Source organism: Harpia harpyja, chromosome 11 (genome assembly GCF_026419915.1).
Source record: "Harpia harpyja isolate bHarHar1 chromosome 11, bHarHar1 primary haplotype, whole genome shotgun sequence".
NCBI lineage: Eukaryota > Metazoa > Chordata > Aves > Accipitriformes > Accipitridae > Harpia > Harpia harpyja.
Window position 1 is genome coordinate 33,683,366 of NC_068950.1, and position 22,377 is coordinate 33,705,742.

Below are 22,377 nucleotides of genomic sequence, written 5' to 3' on the forward strand. Positions count from 1 at the left end.
TGACCTCTGCAGCTTGAACCAGCGAGAAGGGAGAAGGCAATTTCACCAGCTATTCTCAGTGCCACTCTCAGTGGTCGTTTTGAACCGTGGCAGGCAGAAATGAGTTCAAATCCTTACAAGCAAAGGGGTTAATGTTTTCTTTTAGTTCAGTATATGGTTTGTGAGCAGAGTTCCCTTCTTACAGGCAGCCCTAACCAGCGGAATCTGAGCACTTGGAGGCACTTTAAAAATTATTCCCATGTTGCCTGGGGGAAGCAGGCTGAGCACCAGCCACTTCAGTGTCTGGCCAACAGCCGTTGGCTCCTGCAGTGCCAGCTTGCTGTCATATGCAACCTGCTTCTTTCTTCCTCTGCATCTCCATCTTTTAGTCTGCGTATAGTCTGGGCTCGGTTAGGGGAGTTTACATGTGACCAGTTTTGCAGTCATCTGTGCTAGGCAAGAAGTTGGATGAAAGACCACCCTCCTAGGCTGAGCGGTGCTGGACACCAGTGAAATAGGCTGAGCAGATGAGAGAAAATCACCTTAGACCAACACTCACTTCCACATCATGGGTACTCTACAGGTTCCCCATGTAAATTGCTACTCTGTGTGCTCTGACAATTATTGCAATTATTTAGATGTGCCCCTCATGCATCTGGCACTTTGGGGATGGGATCACATCGTGTCCTGAGGAACCTGCAGTCTGCGCTAAGCAACTGTTCCTGACCCAAAGCTGGAGAAGCAGGCACTGCTGGGATAAAGGGAGAGTGGCTTACACGCGAGCGCCGTGCAGCAAAATGGGTGTATTGCATTGGTGTACGTCTTTGATGTCTCAGACCAAGTTTCTAATCTTTTTATATCACATATAATGAAATCTGAAAGAAGAAGAAGGTCACTGACGCGGAGAAAGCTGACAAAAGTCAAAGTGTTTTCTCAAGTGTTTCTGTTGGAAGGAGGGGTGGTGAGGTGGGAGAGATGGGACTCTGCCAGTTTCTGCAGGAAGGTCGCTATTTGTTGAGTGTTTGCTAGGTTTTGCGTGCATCAGATAAGAAACAAACAGCTACAGTTAGTGTGCTTTGTGTTTGGCTGTTTTGATTAAAGGCTTGTTAGACAGGAGTCCCATACAAAGCTGTAATTAATATGTGTGTATGTGTATGTTTTTTTTCCTTTATTGAAGCAATGAATATAAGTGGTTGGGGTGGTTGGAAATACATCAGTAACTGGTTCCCTGTACATTAAAAAAATAACAATAATCAATTTCACAAGCTTCTAACAGCAGACTGGGTACCTTTTGGCTGCATGCTGGTACCCTGTGGGTAGAGAACATCATGATATATTTATCCAGGAAGATACTTTAAAAGCGTGGGGCATGGCCTTCCTTTTCTGAGGCTGGCTGTTCCTTACCAGATTTGCCATAACCTGAATTGTCTGTGTCGTTTTGTTTGTGTACAGGAGCTCTGCAAATAGAGAACAGTGAGGAGTCAGACCAAGGCAAATACGAATGTGTTGCAACCAACAGCGCAGGAACCCGCTACTCTGCCCCAGCTAACCTTTACGTTCGAGGTAAGAGCAGCTTCCACGCAAGGAGGTCACTCCTCTCCTGCCCAAAAGGCTTTCAGTGACGGAGTATGTTCCCTGTCTGAGAGCCCTGATCACACTTTGTGGATTGTGTGATGTGGCCTTTTGCTCAAAAAACAGCAAGTTAAGTTCAAGGATATCTTTGATCCATGTTGGGTTTGATTCACATTTCTGGAAATTTGTTTTTGCTGTTTATATTCTGTTATGTAAAATGCTGAAATATGGGCAGAATTGGAATTCCTTTCTCCCTTGAACTCCCTAACTTTGTGTCATAGTTGGGATCAAGGGGAGCTTAATCCTCTCAGTATAAAGTAACCTTTAGTGGAGTAGCGTAAAACTGGTCGTGCTCTGATAAGCCAGAGGTGCTCAGCTATAGGTGAACCGATATTTAGGCCTCTGCTTTGGAATGTGTATCTTTAAAAACTGAAGAGCTTTTTTGGAGTTGTCCTAATCCATTTTACATGCATTGATGATTGAGCCTCTGGGTATTAATAGCTTACACTGGGAACCTGCTGGAAATTAGCCACAATTCATGTAAAGTGATTTTTCTAATGGTTATGCTACGTTGCCAATTTAAAACTGTTTTCAACATACCAGAATAACTAGGTTTTACATTACAACAGTCTCCTGCCAGTTTTCTTTCTCTACATTAAAGGTGTTTGAGTTAGCTTGGAGAGAAGCAAGGGCTAAATTCCCTTTACTTTCTGTCAATTTCGGCAAGAAAAAAATGTGCTGCTTTATATGAAACTCTGTGTAACCAGAACCACTGGTCAGGAACCCCTGGGAAATGTAGTATGGATTTTCCTGGGAAGAGAAAGAAGATTCCTGTGCCGGTGCAATCCATTGTTTGTTAGGAAGTTAGAAACGGATTTTATTTCCACATAGTACATCAACTGTCTAATAATAAAATCTCATCTTCATTTCTTCCTTCCTCTGTTTTGAAGAAAGAAAATACAACCTTAAAGCTGTATATGCATCGGTTAGTATGGAAAGAGGACATGAGAATGATTAAGTCTTCACATTCTGTGTGTTTGCTTCTAGGGGTGGCTTCTGGCATTGTTTTCTTTGCTTATTCTGGGGGACTGCTTTTTTATTTTGCAGCGTAATTTGGATTATAAGAGTCTTTGGAAGACTGAAGTACCTAATTAAGCATATTCAGAAGATGAAGCTATATCTATGCAGTGGAATCACTCATTTCACTCTCACAATGTAATTATGGATGATTTTAAACTCCCTGTATTCGTGCTAGTTCATTTTTCAGGCAAGCTGTACTGAAAGTCATCCCACATTGTCACTTTGCACTCTGAAGGAAAGGATCCTAGCTACCAGATTGGCTGTTGTTGCATAGGTTTGTGTGGATACCCAGCCATTTTGCTGCAGTATTTGGGATGTTTTTGCTTCCTGTGACATGCTCAGACTCTCAATGTTCTGTTTTCTGTAGAGGTGTGGCTGAAAAAAGGTACAGGAGGTTCAAGAGGTAGAAAAACCTCCCCTTAACAACTTTCCAATTTCTTACTAATGAACGCTCTTTATTTAGCAAGTGAATCCTGTAGGACTGAGGAGTGTACTGAATTTTACACTTGGCTTGCTGCTCAGCAAGATTCGTCTGTCCTGTTTGGGCTAGGCATGGGCCGTGGATGGTCTGCACATGTGAGAGGATCCTGACTTTCACCGAAGAGAGCATGTTTTTAGACATATGCTTTGCTGTTAACTGTCATTTTCTTACACATAAATTTTTGGAACAAGCCTTTTTATTGCACATAATCTTTACAATGTCAGTCTCCAACCTGTGTGATCCTGATAAAGCCCTGCTGTATATTTAAGACAGGATACCCCATAAATTACTATCAGATGAAATTCACTGTGCATACTAGGTCCTAGATGGTATTTGTGCTTACAGTTTCTCATAGCAAAAGTTCTACCAAAAAATATCATATTGTTACCATATTAGTTAATGACTTCAAAAAGTTAGTCAAACCAAGAACAATACTTTAATTCTTTAACAAGCAAGGAAAAAAAGAAAATATCTTGCTTTCTCAGGTCTGGGATGCAGAATAAAAGACTCCCTATTTTTTCTTCTTGTGACAGTCCTACAGTGTTGTCATTAGACGGATCAGTGACTTCCAGTAGGGTCTTTAGAAAGTGCCTGCGTCTTTACTAGAGAAGACATTAATTAATGCTAAATTACAGTGGAAATTACAGTGGAAATTACAGTGGAAATTACAGTGGAAATTACAGTGGAAATTGTAGTGGAAATTAAGTGTGTCAGCTGCACTACCACTGCATGGTGGTTTCATAATGATTGACCTCATTGCAGTGAATACCTAAGAAGCTGGCCACTTTCTCGGAAAGCATGTCTGAGTACTGAGCAGCAGTACTAATTTCCACCCTGTGTAGTTCTCAGGACTGCTTGTGCCTGCTCTCATTTACAGCCTATTTTTTTTTTAATAGTTCAAATGTTAGTGTCTTGACTCTTGGGGTTTATGTTTTTGATCATGTCCTCCCCTTTCCTGGCCTCCCAGGTAGTCCTTTGTGAGTGTGCTGTGTTAGAAAGCACAGGCTCATTAGCATCTTTATCATACTTTTCGTGCTAACAAAGGAAGATACTGGGTGCTGAGAGGGAGTATCCAGGCACTGCTCAGGGCTTCCTATATCAATGAAAGAACAGGAGGCGGAAGGAGCAGGCTACGCCAGTGTCTTGTCTCTGTGAATCCTTTAGAGCCAGCACTTCTGCACAGATGGACTTCATTAAAAGTTACAACATTTCCACACCAGGGATTTGTAAAGGAAAATGGATGCATTTTCCTTGAAGCTGTTGTTTTCACCTTACTAAGTGTGCTGGAAAGCAACTCTCATAAGCCTTCTGCTTCTGGACTGACAGATTGGTCTGTCTGCTGCTGCAGAGCTGGGATGGGGCTGGGGACCGGGGCTGGGAGCTGACTGCCTCCCACTGCTAGTCTTCAGCCCTCCAATGCATGGAGGGTTGCAGAAAACATCCAGACCATCAGAGAAGCAAGAACAGAGTGAAAGCAAGAGCGGAGAGCATGTCAGGGCAAGGTGGCTATCTGGGGCATAGCAGGGACTTCGAAGGGGACACAGGTGGCATATTCCTATCCTGCCCCTTCAGCACAAGCATGCTTGCTGGTGCTGGTCTGGATGTTGTCATTACGACCATGAAGGAACACTCATCCATTTGTGGTCCATGGTTACATGTACCACAGTACATCGTAGCAATGATTAGATTTGGGACTTGATGGTGCTGCAGGGAGAAGGGAAGGGAATAGAAACGTATGGAAGATGTGATTCCTCTAATCCAGAGAGCTTACTGTCTTAATTTAGCAGCAAAAATGCAAGAAGTTGATCCAAGACATATGAGAAATTGATTTAAGAGTAGAAGGCAGATTGGACCTAGTGTGGGGGGGAAATAAAAAGGCAGTGTCATTTTGTCATGCTCACTGGGAGTATAGGTAATTGCACTGATTCACCTATGCTGTTGGTTTTTTATGAACACATTTCACTCTTCATTTGCCTACAGCTTCAGGGACATCTGCACAAAGAGGAGGATTTTCAGCCAAAAGACTTGTCCTATGAAATGCCTGTGAAGGTGGTGGCCTGTGTGGTGCTCCCCTCAATAGAGGCACTGGTACTTTTTCCCTGTATGAAAGGTTTTTTCTGCCCTTCTGTTTCTCTACACGTGGCATTATTTTATTCCTACTTCAGTGAAGCAGATGAGCAGGAGGACTGTGTATAAGAATATCCTTATTAATACACTGCGGAGTTCACTAGGTATGTTCCCCAGTGCTGCTTACAGCAGTGAGCAATGCAGATGCTATTAGAATAGTACTTATTGGAGCATTGGCTGCATACTTCCCCATCAAATGAGAAATCTGCTGCCCAGTTTTCACTTCTTCAGTGCTGCTTTTCAGGCCTTCAGGGTATGGTCCAGTGGGGCGAATGCAGTGAGTTCCCTGGCCCAAAATGCTACACGTACTGTAGAGAAGCAGTTACATAGCTGCTTTTAAAAAGAGACCATTTAAAAGTGAATCGTCTCCTCTGTCCCCAAATCACAAACTAGTAAATCAGACTGCAGTAAATAGAAATGGTATTACTGCAAAAATCCCTGCTTTCTTGATCTGCTTTTTGAAAGGCCAGGCTAGTATTTCATTTGGCAGCAGGGAAACTTGCTTGGAGTCTGAAGTTTTATTTGCCAAGTTTCACTAAGGAGCCATCACCCAAAATGAAATCAGGATTGTGGCTCTGTCCCTGGCAGCAATTCTCTGGCCTCCACAGGGTTTTACACTTGGGGACTTGGCGGCAGGTTAGGCTCAGACGCGGAGGGAGCTCACTGAAATGGCTACTTGCGGCTATATGATGCTTACTGCAGTGGGGACCTTGTGTAAATAATAATAATTCTGCATGACTGACATGGGCCTGGAGCAACAAGACTTGAAGCATTTGAAAAGGACATTCTGTGCTTATGTAATATTAAAACAGCTAAAATAGCAACAGCAGTCAAAGCTTGAGGCTATTGCCAGGAGAAGAGTTAAAACTGAGGACAGTGGTCAAACAGTCAGCGACCAAAACTGGGGATGTCTGAAAAACAGCTAAATAATGGGGAATACGTTTGTTTACAACCCAGCTACATGCACACTTCTGGCAATGTGCTCTGTTAAACCTGCCTCTCGTCAGCGTTGATGGTGGTGACATTACTTGACCAGAGAGGGGCACTGCCGGTGCTTGAGGGCCTGGCAGTGATCACAGGCAAGCAGAGACTTGTGAGGGAGATGCCTGGATGACAGGAAACACGAATGGGCAGTTGAATCGGACCAGATGACCCAGACTGCTGCTTTGGACAGATGTCTGCCCTGGACCATCAGAAGCAGCAAAAACAGGCTGCGATAGAGGCCACAGAGTAACTACCCCTCAGCAGTTGGTACATGGCTGAGGAGGGCTACGGGTCTGAAGGGCCACGATCTCCCTGTGTACACTCTGTGAAGTCTTGACCTCAAGATAATGCTGCAGTGCAGCAATGCAACAAAGAGCAGTGACCCTTTCAGGAAGAAAGTGCACTCCTCTTTATGGGATTTCAGTATTTTTAACTTCATCTCCTCTGCCCCTGGGTGCTGCTCCATGCTGAAGCTACTGCTATAGCCAAAGTTAGAGCAGCTGTAGTTTGGACAGATGCATCTTGGCTAGTTGTAAGCAGGCTCAGGGTGAGCACAGCCAGCGGCATGGCCAGAGCTGCACAGCACTCGGGACCAGCAGACGTTTGCTGCTCAGCTGTGACTGTGTGTATCCTTGTACTGGAGCTGGCTGGCTTCAGAGCCGGAGAGGCACATAGAGGCTTCTGCCAAGTTTTCTCTTCCCCATATATTACTAGGAATATTTTTGTCATATTTTCTCCTGGGGTGAAGTGTGTTCACCATCAGTGTTTCTATGAGCATTTTGCTATGCTGTAATGATTATAATGGTCACGGTTTAATAAATAATAGTTCTTTGTCCTTCTGCTAGCACATTTCGTCTAAAGATTTCCATGTGCTTTATAGAACTCAACTAAATAAGCTTAACAGTTTTATTCCTTGCAAAGTCCTTTGACGGTTAAAACTGCAACGCAAGGCTCAAGTCTGATTATTTGTAAAATTACCTGTATGGAAAATAGAAGGAGAGTGGCTGGTGGCTCAGTGCATGATAATGCAACACAGAAATGGAACTCGGAAACCTATTTCCCCCTCCTTCCCACATGACCTGCATAGACATCTGTGGAACAAGTAGGCCTGCGTACCTGTGCCGACTAAATGTCCATTCCCTCCCCTTCCACATCCACTTACACAAAGGGTTAGGAAATCCATCTCTGGTGCTCTGAGATTTTCTGCTCTTAATTGAATTCATGCATGCATGTGTGTGCACTATGAATGGGAAAGGATGGTTGGGTGCCCTGAGCATCCTGTCTGTCTCTCTAGGATGGAATATACTCATCACTGTGGCATGAGAACATTGTTCATTGCATATAATGGGAGGTTGTCTTATTCTCATGTAATCTGGCGTAAAAAAGACAATCTGTCCTTTTTTTCCTCTATACCTCTAAAAGCTGTAAAGGATAAAATTTGATTTATGTGGAGTCCTTGAGACACAAGACGTGCGTTTGGAGATAAGCAGGAACAGGTTCATCCCCCTCTGGGTTTTTGTTAACCTCTCTGTCTTTTCGATTCCAAAGTGTCTGGGTTTGCCTTTATATTAATGCCTTGCATAGCACCAGAGGGTTTTCAGCACAGGACAGATGCTAGCAGTTCCCAGCAGAATTGCAGAGCCAATTGGGATAATGAACTTTTTTGTTGCTTTCAGGAAAGTATTAGCTTCCCACTCTGAAAAGCTTTAGAAATGTGTTCCTTTGTTTGAGCTAGTGATCTAAACTCTTAGACCTGTGCATTCATATCCTGGCCACAGCCCCCTGCCTTCTTTCAGGGAGCTAATGCCCAAGAATACACAAAAGCAGACCCATAAGCCCAAATTCATTCTTTCTGCAACAAGCTGCTGTGGTTAGAGTATTGCTGCTGCTGCAAGCAGCAGACAAGCATGTCTGTGGCAGGGTAAAAGCCAAATTCAGTTGGCATGGGAATTTCTGCTTACAGAGCACTGGACCCATCTGACAGTCAGGACTGGCAGACGCGTCTCTGATACAGCCTCACTCTTGCTTCTTTGGTGTTTCAAGTTGGATCTCAAAAGGAGCCCCATTTTTACCTTCTGGAGTTTGCTATTCTCTGGTGGCATTTCTGCTGTGACTTGATGTGCACGTAGACTGGCATGCTCAAGTTAGCTGCCAGGCAGCTCAGGTTCGTGGGAACACTGTAGCATGCCTATTGAGCCATGGTATTCTACATAAGGGATAGATACTCTGGGTAACCCTAGCTTTAAATCTTCTGTCCCTACATGGGGGGGCAGATGTCATTTACTGTCACTGCTCAGAGTCATTTGTTTTGTAAAAAAGCAGAAAAACTGTTGATAAAACATGCTTCTTAGCTTAGGAGTGACATGGACAGAGAACCAGAGATAAGGCAGCATGTGAATGGGATCTGTAAGGAGACGAAACTTTCAGTTTACGTTTATCAGGTTTATCTCGGGTAAAGCAGCAACTGTTTAAGCATTAACTAAGGGGAAAGGAGAGAGAACTTTCTGCCCAGGTGTTTGGTCTTGCCTTACAGCTGTTCCAAAATAGCCTGCTACTGGGTTTTATTCCCCATAAACCACTAATATAATAAGAGATTAAGAGATGATCCAGCAATTAGTGACAAATAGCAGGCCCCAAACTTGTTCCTGTTCGACAGACCAGAAAGTAATCTGTTTGAATTACCGTGTTTCACATGTGTTTCCTCACCTTTCCAACTGTAATCTGAAGTGTCAACACGTAGGGAAAGCCGCTGCCGGAGCGTACTCCTGTCCATGCACACTGATGCAGTGCAATCCCTGCCAGGCTCCCCAAAACAAAGCTCCTGGCCGTCCCCCAGCTGCAGCAGCACCCCTCACCTTGCCCCCAGACAGGCCAAGTGGCACCACAGCGAGACCCCTTGGTATGGCTGGGGTCCGTCAGCCCTTCCCAAGGGCAGGGGGAGGCTCTGCAGCTGCTGTGCTTCTGCAGCAGGGATGAGTGTTCCCGTAGCTGTTTCAGCATCATCCCCCATCATCCCTCAGCATCACCCTTCACCAGCCTCTTGCCGTTCAGTCGCACAGTCCGAATGGGTGCAGCGGGTTGGTCCACGCTTGCAGCACTTGGAGTTTGTGTTGCCCTATTGCAATGTTAGTGCTGCTTTCCAGAAATGCAGCTGTTCGTGGTACACCTGGTTTGCCAGACGCACTGTCCTTCCTGGGCAAGGGCAGGAAACAAATCCTCCCTGTTGGGAAGAGCTGAGCAGAAGGCAGAAGCCCTTTGCTGTCTGCTGAGGCCATGTGGATGTGATACGCTCCATTAGGTTAGGAAGTAAAGTGGTGACTTGGGAGCAGCAATAAAGAGGTTCCTTCCCATCACAGGGTCTCACAGGATTGAATGAGCCTTATGTTAAAGTTTTGTGGACCAAGAGGTAAATCCCCTGTCTGAAGCAGGCTAGAGGAAACCTGGACCTTAAGCTAGGACTGTTTGTTTTGAGGATGTCCAGGTGGGATCCTCGCTGGATGTGGCCCTTGTTTATGGGCCAGTTAAGCTCCGAGTTGGCTGGTTCGGTCCCCTGGTATCAGTTCAGTTGAAGAAATGTAAACAACTGTTTTGCTGTTCTCCTGCAAGCTCCATTACACTTCGTAGGCCACTGTTGTAGCTGTTATTGGCAGTTTGTTGCCTGGTCTGTACCATGTCAGTGTTGGTTAAAATCCTGTCCTCTAATCACTGGAAATGGCTGACTGTACTGTTGTACTGTATAATGCCACATACTGTTCTCTAATTTGCAGTGTTTCTGCTGGAAAGCAAATTCCTCCATCCACCTTCTCCTTCCCCCATCAAAAATGTGACTCATAAGCAGTCTTTAACTATCAAATCCACTTCTGTATTCTCTCAGCGAGGGTTCGATTACAGCTGATACACCACAGATCTGTAGCTGGAGTGAGGTCACTCCTGCTAGAGAAATAAGATCTCCTTTGTCTATAAGGAAAATGCAACTAACCTTCTACTGTCTCTCCCGCAGGAAAAAAACTGGGACCTGCTCAATTCTCTGGGTGTTTTTGTCCTTCTGATTTCTTGTCTGTCTCTCACTCGCAGCACAGTGTACCAATAAGGCTCTCCCGAAACTGAGCCCAGCTGAGACTGCGCCTGTCTGTCACTTGCCTAATACCTCTCTGCTGCATTTAGCTCTTTGTTTGGAGAGGGAGAACAGCTCTTCATGGTAGAAGATTTTTCATTCACCACTTGGAACATTTCTTTCATACGTGATAAAATTGGGATCTACGTATATGCTCTTCCCAGTGTGTGGTCAATGGGTTTAAAGTGCCTTTGTCATCATCTTTATAGCTGGAGTGGGTGTGTGGGAGCACGTCAGTCTGTGTGATGGCTGGAGTCCCTTGCTCTGTGCGTGTGCGTGAGTGTTTTGCACATGTAAACATGTCTGTGCGTCCAGCATCTGGCCCAGTGCGGGGCCGCCCCCGAAGCACCCTCCATGTGAGTATGTGTGGAACGTGCAGTCCCCTCCGGCCTGCCTCAACGAGTGGTGAGCGGGTCAGGGAGGCGGAGGGGCCAGCCCTGCTCCAGGCCAGAGCGGTGCGAGTGCGACGCACTCTTGTCCACGGCATGGAGTGGTGTGTGTGCACGGTGGGAAGTCATGGCTGACCTCTGTAGTCTTGTCTTGTCGTTTCAGTGGTGTGCGGACAGATGAAGCTTGGCCTGTTTTTACTCTCTGTGTTTTTCCTTGTCTTTTTTTATTCCCTCCTCATCTTCATCGCACTCTGCCATCAAACAAAACAAAATTTCATCTCTCAGATCAGCGAGAAGGTTGGTCCTTTTCACTTCTTATCCATCTACAGTACACCACGTCAGATGGGACTTTTCCAGTAGGGAGAGGAGAGCCATCCCCAAAAGGGGAGGGGGCCCTACAGACTCTGGCTCCCTTCCAGGCACGGCCACAGTGTGCCTGATGAAATCTGCTTACTGTTTGCTGTGACTCTGGTGTTGGCATTGATACTTTGCTTGCATGCCTTTGTTGCCTGACATTTAAAATGCACAGAATATATTTTGCATGCAAATACCAGCCAGGGTGGTTTTGTTCAAAGGTAGGGTGAGAAGAAGTGCATGCTATTGTATGTGGGGTCCTTCTCTAACCCATTACCTGTGCTAGGTGCCACTGTAATACCTCTAAACTGCTGCTGCTTTCTGGCCAGCGATCAAGAGCGGTCTTTGGAAGCAGAGATCAGAATAATCTCCAGTCTCCTCTTGAGTTTTTAGGGAGAGCGGGTTCCTCAGTTTCTCCTGTAGCTTTAAAAGTTTTAACTTTCTCTAGAGGAGAAAAGCTTACTTTTGATCTCAGCTGGAGAAGAACTCAGCATGCTGCCCTCCCTTGCCACAGGGCAGCAGGGGCAGCTGGCTGAGAGATGCAAGGCCCTTGCGCTGAGGCAGCTTCCCTGCTCCTCGGCAGTCCCCACTCTGGGGGTGGCCAGTTCTCCGTGCTTGGACAAGGGCCCTTTGCATGAGCAGGTCTGCTTCTCCTTTCTTCCCTGGTTCTGGGTCTTTCTCTTGCTGGCAGGAGAGAGCTCTGGCAGTGGCCCCAGCCTTACCTAGGATGGCTTAGGGAGTCCCATGGTGATGTGCACAGGAGCTTGTAGCCACTCGGCAAAACCTGATTTGTACTTTGCACTGCTCTGTCCTGCTGCCCTCAGAGAGCCAAAGGTGAATAAAGGACAATAGTGAAAGGTGATTCCAGCTTTTAAATTAAATCTAGCTTGAGGCACTCATAATTTCATGCTGAGGAAAGCTGGTGGTTTTGGCCGAAGTCCTGAGCTAGTTTCCAGAGATGACTCCTTCACTGAGCAGGTACCGTGCGGGTCCATCCCTCCACACGCACTGGAGGAGAGGGATGCTCGCAGCAGCTCTCCAGCCCGGCGCTGCTCCCAGGTGGCACGGAGAAGAGACCCTGGCTCCTCTCACACATGCCATCAGGCAGCTGCATGAGTTGATCTTACAATCATCACTGGAACAAGTTTTAACAAGTTGTCATAGCAGTTGTTCCAGTACACTGACTTCGCTGCCATTTCTCTCCCTGGAACGTGCTCTCATTTAGATTGTACTGAGGCACGGGGCCCTTGTTGTTTACCCTCTAAAAATAGATTTCGTAGAGGATAAAATTACCTGAGCCCAGGACAATGATGAAAAATGAGAAGAAGGAAGAAAAGAGAAGAAATTAAAGCCAAGGCCCAAAGCCTCCTAGATTTCAGTGAATTTGGAGCACCGCTGTGATGGCTCAGGCACCTCTGGAGAATAAACCTTTGACAGGGCACTTAAACGTTTTAGCCGCATGGTTTAGCTGAGAGGAGGTAGCCGAGAATGGATATAAGCCAGCAGGAGCGGATAATTTCTCATTCTTTGTGTCGACCCCTCCTTCCCACCCCACCAAAAATACCCACGTACACAAATATTTAATGTGAAGCCAGAAATTAGTTTCTAAATATTCCATTGGGATTTGCCGTGCTTATAATTTGTTTGGCACTGATAATTACATCTTACATTTTTCCAGCTTTACTTAAAAGTGTGTACTGCTCACCCATGCATTTAATTATTGCTCTGTGACTGCTACAAGGTTATTTATTAACGAGTTATTTTATCTTGATACAGTGGATCTTTTCTCTTATTCCCCTCCTTAATGTTGTGTTATTTTCATCAGAGAAATTTCAGAGAGTGAATGCAAATTGCATAGCTCCACAATCTTGCTCTCCCTTACTTTGCTATTAGTATGTCAGTATGCTGAATGCTGATGTGTCTCCAGTGCTGCACCACTGTAATGATATATCCTCTTTTATATGTGGTTGTCAGCGCAAATAATTAGACCTAAAAGTTATAGCTGAAATATAATCCAAAAATGGCAAGGCCCTGTTTTGGAAATTGTCTATAAAATGTCAGCACTCAAGGATGCATTGGGAGCATAAATAGTACAGCATTGTTTGAGCACAAGATTAGACTGTAAATGCATTTTTTCTGGTTCCAATTTTTCCTCTCCTGCTGTTGATTCTGTCAATAGATTGTGAGACTCCAGCAACTGCCTTTCCATTTGAAGTCCTTCCTTAAAATGATAGCACTAGGGAGAGATGAAAGGTGTCTACAGATGAGTAAACCATGCAGACCGATGATCATGTTTGAGGCTATCTCCTAAATTCACTCCTTCCCCACTCTGAGGAGGTGGTTCCTGAGGAAGGCAGGAGTTTTGGGCAGGGTAGCAGTGTGGCGAGGGCAAGAGCACACCCCGTGCACAAAGGATCCTCCAGCTTGCCTGGCTGGAGTAATGAAATTGAGCAGCCTCAACTTCTCAAAGATGTGCCCCTGCATCGCTCTCTACTACTCATCCCAGTTGGGAGGTTAGATAGAGCACAGCCCTCCGAACCTGCGTTTGCTGTGCTGGTCCTCCCTCAGAGCGAACGGGACTTCAGACTGCTGTTCTTCCGTGCAGAGGAAGAGCAAAGGGGAGAGGACGTCAGGGCGGTAGTGCAGGACCAGAGCAGCTGGGATTGCCTCAGAGAGGAGCAGAGAAGTGTGCAGAGCATGGGCACAGCTCTCCGCTGCCATGGGGCAACACCCAGCGAGCCTGCAACAGGGGTGCCAGGAAGGGGGAAGATGAAGCCCAGTTAGGCGGACGCCAGGTAGGCATGGTGGGAAGGAAACCCAGAAGCAAGAGCAGGCAAGTAGAGGTCCCTGCATCTCTGCAAGCTAGAGGGAGAGGTGTTAGCATTGTAGTTTGCTCAGCTGTACTGTGGCCAAGACAGCCAGCAGGGAAAAGCAATTTGGGTTCCCCTTCCCTAGCAGCACCGCACGGTTTTGGAGTCATGGGCAGTCTTCCTGGCACTGTTGTGTGTTTCCAGCAGAGCCTCGCTGTATGCCAGCAGTGTCTCATCACGCGAGAGGGGCTGAAAGCACCAGCCTGTGAGCCCTGAGCACTCATGCCCAGAGCTCAGAGCCTACAACTCTTGCAGACGGCAGCAGGGAGGGAGGGTCCCTGGTTCTCCAAGGGGGTAACGTCACCCTCAGAGGGAACCTGAGATGTTAGGAAACAGCCACTCCTGTGGCGAAAGGAGCTGGGCAATCGATTCATGCTCTTTGCTCTCAAGCCAAAGAATGTGCATGTTAATGCATGCTGAATTATTAACATTCTCAATCTCAACCTTTGTGGCTGTTGTGTTGCCTGCTCCCCTCCTTCCTCCCCACGGTCCCCGCAGTGAGTGGGGAACTAGTCTCCACGCTGTCCTTTCTCCCTGTCCTGTGGGATCTAGGGCACTGGCTCAGGTTGCGCTGCACTGCTCACCACTCCAGGGTTTCACTTGACTTCGCAGGGAATGCGCTCTACGGGGAGGCATGCTGAGTAGTGGAGCAGCACAGAGCCCTTACAATGCCTATTCTTGGGATGAATGACAATGAATCTCATTTTTGACAGTCTGCTGGTTTAACTAAATCTCTGAATTACACTATTGTCCATTGAAATCATTTTAATATTCACAGCAATTTTCCCTGTGCTGTTCTTGCAAAACCTCCAAACCACCTTCTCTGATCTTTATCCAAAAAGAAGATTAAAAAAAAAAAATTGCAAATTCTTGTCAAGAAAATTGTAATAAAAAGGGAAATTTCATTGCTGCAATAAATGAAGAACAACAAAATTTTCTGGAGCACTTAAGGTAGCATCATGAGCTGTGCTAGGCCATGTGATTTGACTTGTAAATTGGACAGAAATTCTAAGAATGCTGCTTTTTGAGGAGTTGTACTGATTTAAATTATTATCAGACTCTTATGCTAGAAAAGCAAGCGACTTAAATCGCTGGCTTGAGCCTGAGGAATGTGTTGATGGTGCTCTGCAAGCTGCTGTGAGATCTCTGCCAGCTCTCGCTAATGCTAACTGACAGCATCTCCCCTTCTCCCTCCGTGCTGACTGGGACAAGAAGCTGCCAATTATCCCCCAAGAGGATGAAAGGCTGATGGAGCCCGTCCCTTCCATTGTACATGCTCCTGCCAGAGTATTGTCTGGGCCAGATCTCTCACCAAAGGCTTCGCCCTGACCCCCTCCCGCCTCCCACGTTGAGAGCTGACCCCTACCCATGGCATCCATTTTTAGCAGCTGCGGTGCCTTGGGCACCGCTGCTCTCTGGTACGGAGCAACGAGCCCATCTTAGCAGCTCTGCTGGTGTGCTAACGAGGGGCGGCCAGTTTAGCCGTTCAGGGTCGCAAAAATATACCGCAGAGGCCTGTTGAACTGCTCATCTGTTGCCAGGCTTGAGAGCTGAGGCCCCACACAGCTTCCTGGCATGCCGCAGGCTGCAGCGTGCAGGAGGCATGGCCTGTGTCGAGGTCGACGATGCTGCAGCCTGCCCGCCCTCTTGTATGGTTTGATCTGCAGGAGAGTTTTCCTTGCCATTCATCCCTTTTCTAGGCACACAAACACACTAACCACCTCTGCTGCTCCCCTGCGGGTAGGACAGGGGAGAGCCACTTCCAAAGGGGCTCAGCCCTTCCCTTCACCCGGCTGAGTGAGCCCCTAGCCCCTTCGAAGTGCATCTCCCCTGTGCTGTCCACAGGGGAGCAGCGTGCAGTCGGCTGCTGACTTCCCCAGGGAGAGACGGCTGCAGCGCCCGCAGGCACTGCCTCTGCAGGACACATCAAGGGGGACGTGGCACTGCTGGGGCTTGGCGCGGCCCCAGGAGCACCCTGAAAGCAGTGCTTGACTCGGGGGCACAGCGTGGGGTGCAGGGGAGTCTGCAGCGGGCTGCGCTGCCTCTGGTCTCACAGGGCTGGGGCTCAAAATCTGTTTGTGCACGCTGGGCTCTGGCCTTCCTGCATGACCTCTTGTCTTCCCGTGTCCCTGTATGTGAGTTCCTGTGCACCTTCCCTCTCCCTCTCCTGCCCTCACACTGCTTGCTTTCTGACTCTGTAGTGGCCTCCGGTGCCTGCCAGCCTGTTTGCCTGGTGCATGTGCGCGAGTGCTCTGTGCAAACCTATGGCTTTATCCTCGAAGTTTGCTCTTTTTTATTTTAATACAGTGTGGGTGGGTGGGTTTGGTCCTTGGATGGGGACAGAATTTGAAGAGCTTCTGCCTGGAGTAATTTGATGCCATGTTCGTTGGAAAATGAAACCTGACTCTTAACGAATGGTGCTGGGATGCTTTGGTTGGAAATACACGCCATCATGTTAAACCATTGCCATGTCCATCAGGTTAACTCCGTATTCTCATGACTGCGTAGCACTTGAGTACACTTTCAGTTCTGTCTCGTTTGGGGAGCGCTGCCCCGTCAGTCAGGTAACGCCTCACTGGCGATCGCTCATGTAGCTATTGATTTGAGATTTAATAATTGATTAAAAGAAACAACCAGCAAGACTTTGGATTTAGACATTCAAAAAAAAAAAGCAAAGCAAGTTACCCTTCCCCTGGCTGGTAAGGAGCTAATGAGCCCTGTTTTGTCACCGAGACGATGTGTAGTACACACACGATGTTGACAGTATTGTCTAATTTATCATGAAGTCTTAGCTCTGTTGTACATGCTAGTGTGGGGGCTTCCGCGTTCAGTCTATTTCTGCAAGCCTGTTGGTTTGGGGATGAATCATCAAAGAGAGCACTAGTGAAATTTCATTTGGGGAGAGTCAGCTTGGCAAGCGGAGCTGACACCTCTGCAGCTCACCAGGCTGTCAGCAGCTTTACCGTCTGCGGAGATGCTGTGGTGGCGGGAGCCAGCCCAGCAGAGCCGTGTCCCCCCGGCCCTCCAGCGCCCGTGGGGCCAGTCATGCCTGCAGCGCATTGTGAACTGGCACCGCTCAGGCTCCTGCCCGATTTCCACCTGTCCCGAGTGCTGTGGCTGTTTGCTGCTCCGCCAGCCCGATGCACTGATGGAGGAGTGTAATTGGCCAGGAAAGGCTCCTCGGGAGCCGGTCAGTCGTGAACCCAGCTGATGCTCTGGGGCTGCCTTTCTGGTGGAGGAGGCTAGAGGAGAGCAGGGCTGCTGGGCAAGACACGTTCGAGCAGTTTCCCTTTTTAACTACAGACTAAAATGAGCTTGCCCAGAGGAGACAAAGATTTACCGAGCACAGTTGTTTCTCTACCCTTGCTTAAATAGGCCCATAACACTAACCCTGAAGAAGGGGCCTCATTTCTCAGTGTCATTTTCCTGACGGGAATGCATATGGCAGGCAGCTTCAGAGCTTTATTGTAGCTGAGAGTTGCTTACAAATAAGTCTTGAATGAAATACCCAGTAAGGGATTGATACGAAGAGAAGCTGTGCAATGAAATAAGGAGGAATACATCTCCCGAAGTGCTGCCACAAAGGTGGGGAGGGTTCTGCCAGCCCAGCTCTCTTCTGTCAAAATGGATATGATCTCACATCTGTCAGGATTAGTTCTCTCCTGCCCAGCAAGGTGATCTGTTCAGGCCCTGACAATGTCATGCAGTTCTGGTGACTATTTTTTCTGAACCAAGGTAGAACCTGAGTTACATTTTGAAAGGAATTATATTTTATTTAGCAGCACATGTGTGCTAATTCAGAAAGAAACCTTTCTGCTGCTCCTGCCCAAACCCTGTGAGGTTTAGGGGATGGGTTGCTTTACTCTAGAGCTAATAAATTGAGCAGGTAATTCTGTTTTGCAGAGCTTCAGTGGGCCCTGCACAGAGAGTATGTGACTGGCATTTGTGCATTCTCTCTAATTAGAGGGATGTAATTTAAATGGAGGAATGTTTCATGTTAGTAATATGATTTCAAAAGGCTATGTTTGGAGGGAATGGATTGAGCCATCCCTTAATGAGTTCTAATAAGATGCCAGTGGCTAAGGAAAGAGAGCAAAGTGTGTGCAATTTGGCAAAGCAGTGAACAGCTTTTGCACTTCATTTTATCTGTCCCGAGGGATAGACAGGAAAAAACGTTGAACCCCCCTCATGTACCCCCACAATGCAACTGAGCGCTCTCTGCTGGTTCTGTGACCCTACTAGCTGTCTCCTCCTTGTTTCAGTGCGGCGTGTTGCTCCTCGATTCTCTATCCCTCCAAGCAACCACGAGGTGATGCCTGGGGGGAGCGTGAACCTCACGTGTGTGGCAGTAGGTGCTCCGATGCCCTATGTGAAGTGGATGGCTGGTGTGGAGGAACTGACCAAAGAGGATGAGATGCCAGTCGGTAGGAACGTGCTGGAGCTGAATAACATCATGCAGTCTGCCAACTACACCTGCGTGGCCATCTCCTCCCTTGGCATGATCGAAGCCACAGCCCAGATCACTGTCAAAGGTAAGGAATTATTCCTCGTGGTGCTCCTACTTAGGTTTAAATGGTGTAGCCCTTTGCCAAAGTGTGTTTGAGTGCAGCCAACTGACTGCAGTCTCCTGTGACTTTTCTACCTTGCAAGGGATGTTCCCAAACCCACAACTTTGTTTTTTCCTGCTCAGAGCATAGTATTTGCTTTGGGAGGTCATTTCCTCTCTCCCTACATGTGGCATGACGAGAGACAGGCTTGTGTCAGGCTGGGTCCCTGTTATGCCACGAGGGAGCTTCAGTGAGTCTGTGCTCATCCCAGCAATTTCTGGCTTGTTCCATGCATCAGCAGGATCAGCTCAGCACAGCAGCAGGCCACAAGCTGTCCTGGGGCAGGGGTCTGTGGATGTCTGCAGTCAGAGAGCTGTTTGCACAGAGATACCCTCTTGCAGTAAGAGCAGGACAAGAAGGTTAATCCCAGCAATGTGAAGTGTCTGTGGGCCTCACAAGAATGAGCATCCTCCCTCCTGCAGGGAGGAGCTATATGCGTTTATTTTAAAATTGTTGAATATTCCTCTGTTAATTTTCTTCCCTTACTGCTCTGCCTCTTTCTCTTTCCTTTTCTCTTGCCTTTGTTGCTGTCCTTAACTTAAGGCATGCTTCCTGCTGCCATTTCACAGGTAGCTTTGCCCCAAAGAGGGATGTTATTGCGGATTGCTGACCACTGGGTACACGGCAGCCCACCCAGACAGCTCCGTAACAGGAGGCTGAAGTACGTGTCCTGCCTTTCCCATCTGGGGCCAAGCAGGTCCACGCTATCCCTTTCCTCCTCTCCTTGCGGTTGATTTGTAGCTCAGATTTCCACAGACATGTCATCTTTTGAGTCTGTCTGTTCTTGCAGGCCTCCTCCTGCACTATGGCCACCTTTAGCACCGAGTCCCTGCTTGAACAAATCACAGAATTGAGTGTTAGCCCTCTCTGACCCGGAGATTAACAGCAAATTCTCTTTTCCCTGATGCTAGTCAGAGGATGCTTTTAACCTTAGCTGCACACTGCTCCTTTTACTCACAGCACCTGCTAGTCAGTACCTTTTCCAGCCCCCATTTTCTTACAGAGCACAGGTGTTGCCTTGGTTATAGTACATAACCGAGAGTGTAGGGAAGAAAGGGGCATGATGGAGAGGTGGTTTGGACATGGAGGGAGGAGGTGGGAACTGCACCATTGCACTGATGGTTCCCAGTATTTACCTCTTTGTACCTGGGATGACTCTGCCTCGCTCCCTCTTTGGCTGATGTGATGCCCACTGCTGCCCCAGGACTGCAAAAGCCCCCGGGACAGGGAGTGGTCTGCTCAGCTCCTTTAGCCCTTTGCCTTCCTCCTTGTTTCTCTGTCTGTCTTTTCTGCACCTTCACTCTGGATATCTTACTGCCTCTGTCCATAAGTCCTTCACCTGGTGTTGCTTCTCCTGTGCTTGCTGGAAAGTAGGCCGTTTGCAGGGCAGACAGGAGAAGCAAGATGAGACAGAGCTGATTGCAGTAAGTGCATCGAAGGTACCAGACCTGTCCCTTGCTCACATGCAGGCTGCACACCCAAAACTGGCAAGAATCAAGCTTGCAGTTCTCCAAAGGAAAGGGTGGATGAGTGTCATCTATCCTTGAACTGAAAGCCTGAGGGAGGCTGCCAATTTCTTGGATGCTCTAGGAAGTGTGTTCCTTCAGGCTGTAATATTGGGCGGGATGTGTTTGCCCCCCATGAGTCCTCCATGGGTAGTGGTGTTGTGGTTGGTTGTGGGTTGCATGCCATTCCCTCCCATACCAATTCAGCCCTCACCAATTTTCTCAGTATTCATCTTGCAGTAGCACTAGAAAAGGCATCTTCCCCGGCACTCGGAGCAGGCATGCTTCTGTGCTAAAGAGCCAGCCCTCCTTAGCTGAACCATGTGGAAACTGGAAACCTGATGGCTTTGCCAAAGAATGACGTACTTGAGGATCTTAATTTGGGCTGAGCGCTTTTCCTAGTCCCTCATCAAGCACAGCTGCATTACAGGTCACTAATGACTTTAACTAGAGTGGTTCATAGGAGGTTTAAAGTTACTGTAGACTTTAATTCAGTCATTGTCTTAAAGTATTTGTGTACTCTGGAAATCTCTCACACGCACTCATTCTCTTTCTTTGTTCTTTTGGTAAAACTGCAAATCTGGAAATGTTTGCTTGCAGTAGTTGTGTTCTCTTTAACACTTCAGAGATGTCAGTGTCACAGCGTTCTCGTGTAACAGTTTATTGTCTGGTTGCAGTTTGACACACCACCCAGTGAAATAGTCGATGTGAAAGTTGGTAATTTCTCTGGCTGTATCCCTCTTGCATGTACTATAATACTCACAAGGCATTCCCCCATCAACCCATCTAACAGCACTGTCCATGAACTCCCTATGGCCTAAGATGCTGTTTCTGTGGAAGCAGGAGCATAGCTCCGGATTACCTGTGGTGCTCTGATTGCTTTACTGTATCCCTTTGAAAATCAGCTGTACACCTGGCTTCTGGGGCCAGCCCAGCCCAGCAAGCACCTTCCCACTGCCACCTGAACCCCCATGACAGAAACATTCCTGCATCCCCGTTGAATTACCTTTATTTAGCCTGCTGCTGGTAAGTGCGTCAAGCACATCTAATAACATGATTGCTCTGTTTATCCTTCCATTAAGAACCACTTCAAGCAATATATGGTAATATAAAAATGCATGTTCTAGAGTATGAAATGATTTCTGCCTTTTAAAGAAGAATGTTAATGGGAGGTGGCAGCTCCATTTTTATCCCCATGCACATTGCAGGGTTTGAGCTGACTGAATTATTTAAATCACACCTCTCTGCCTTCCAATTGCAGCACTGCCAAAACCTCCAACAGAGCCATTAGTGACTGAAACGACAGCTACCAGCGTGACCCTCACCTGGGATTCGGGCAACTCCGACCCCATTTCATATTACGTCATCCAGTACAAGCCCAAATCCTTGGAGGGTCAGTTCCAAGAGGTGGATGGTGTGGCGACAACACGCTATAGCATAGGTGGGCTCAGCCCCTTCTCGGAGTATGAGTTCCGGGTCATCGCAGTCAATAACATTGGCAGGGGTCCCCCCAGTGAGCTGGTTGAGGCCCGGACGGGAGAGCAAGCTCCTTCAAGTCCACCCCTCAAAGTCCAGGCACGGATGCTGAGCGCCAGCACCATGCTGGTCCAGTGGGAGCAGCCGGAAGAGCCAAACGGACAGATCCGAGGGTACCGCGTTTACTATACCACCGACCCGCATCTGCCTTTGAGCATGTGGCAGAAACACAACACTGATGACAGCCACCTTACCACCGTGGGGAGCCTCATCACAGGGACTACGTACAGCATCCGCGTCCTGGCCTTTACTTCGGTGGGCGACGGACCCCCCTCGGACATCATCCAGGTCAAAACGCAGCAAGGGGGTACGTATGGAGTGAGGTGCCATGGCTCCGTGTCCACCCCAGTGATGTGCAGCTCAGCTGTGCGCCTGATCTGCGCCAGGCATTGCAACCGCACTTTTTGCTCAAATGGTTGCATGTCAGAGTGGCATCCCTGCCCCACAGCCATCAGATTTAAGCTGTCAGCTTGTCCTGGGGAGTCGGTCTCAATCCCTGTACAAGTAACACAGCCCACAGTTTTGTCTGGGATACAGTGGCTAAAAATGTGACACAAGGCCCTGGATGTGGATGTTGGCACCTGTGTAATTGTACTGGGCCCTTCTGGGGTCTGAGTACACATGTGGAAGGAAGGAGCTGGGATGCAGTCAGGGGCTGGAAGTGACCACGATTCCCAGAGTCACCTGCCTGGGTCCCAGAGGTGCTTGCTTGTTGCCTGGGTTGTTCCAAGAGTACAGTATGGGGGAGAGGGAAGAAGGAAGGGTCCGGTAGGAATGAA

At 47.6% G+C, this 22,377-nt stretch overlaps 1 protein-coding gene across 15 annotated transcripts in view; it reads left to right on the forward strand.

Moving 5' to 3' along the window:
- Positions 1–22,377, forward strand: part of PTPRF (protein tyrosine phosphatase receptor type F) — a 394,257-nt gene that overhangs the window by 299,259 nt on the left and 72,621 nt on the right. For all 15 annotated transcript variants that reach the window (XM_052800806.1, XM_052800805.1, XM_052800810.1 and 12 more), the window contains 3 exons: positions 1,432–1,542; positions 18,213–18,482; positions 21,324–21,905. In XM_052800806.1, the coding sequence (XP_052656766.1) occupies positions 1,432–1,542; positions 18,213–18,482; positions 21,324–21,905 (963 nt within the window). The remainder of the gene's footprint in view (positions 1–1,431; positions 1,543–18,212; positions 18,483–21,323; positions 21,906–22,377) is intronic.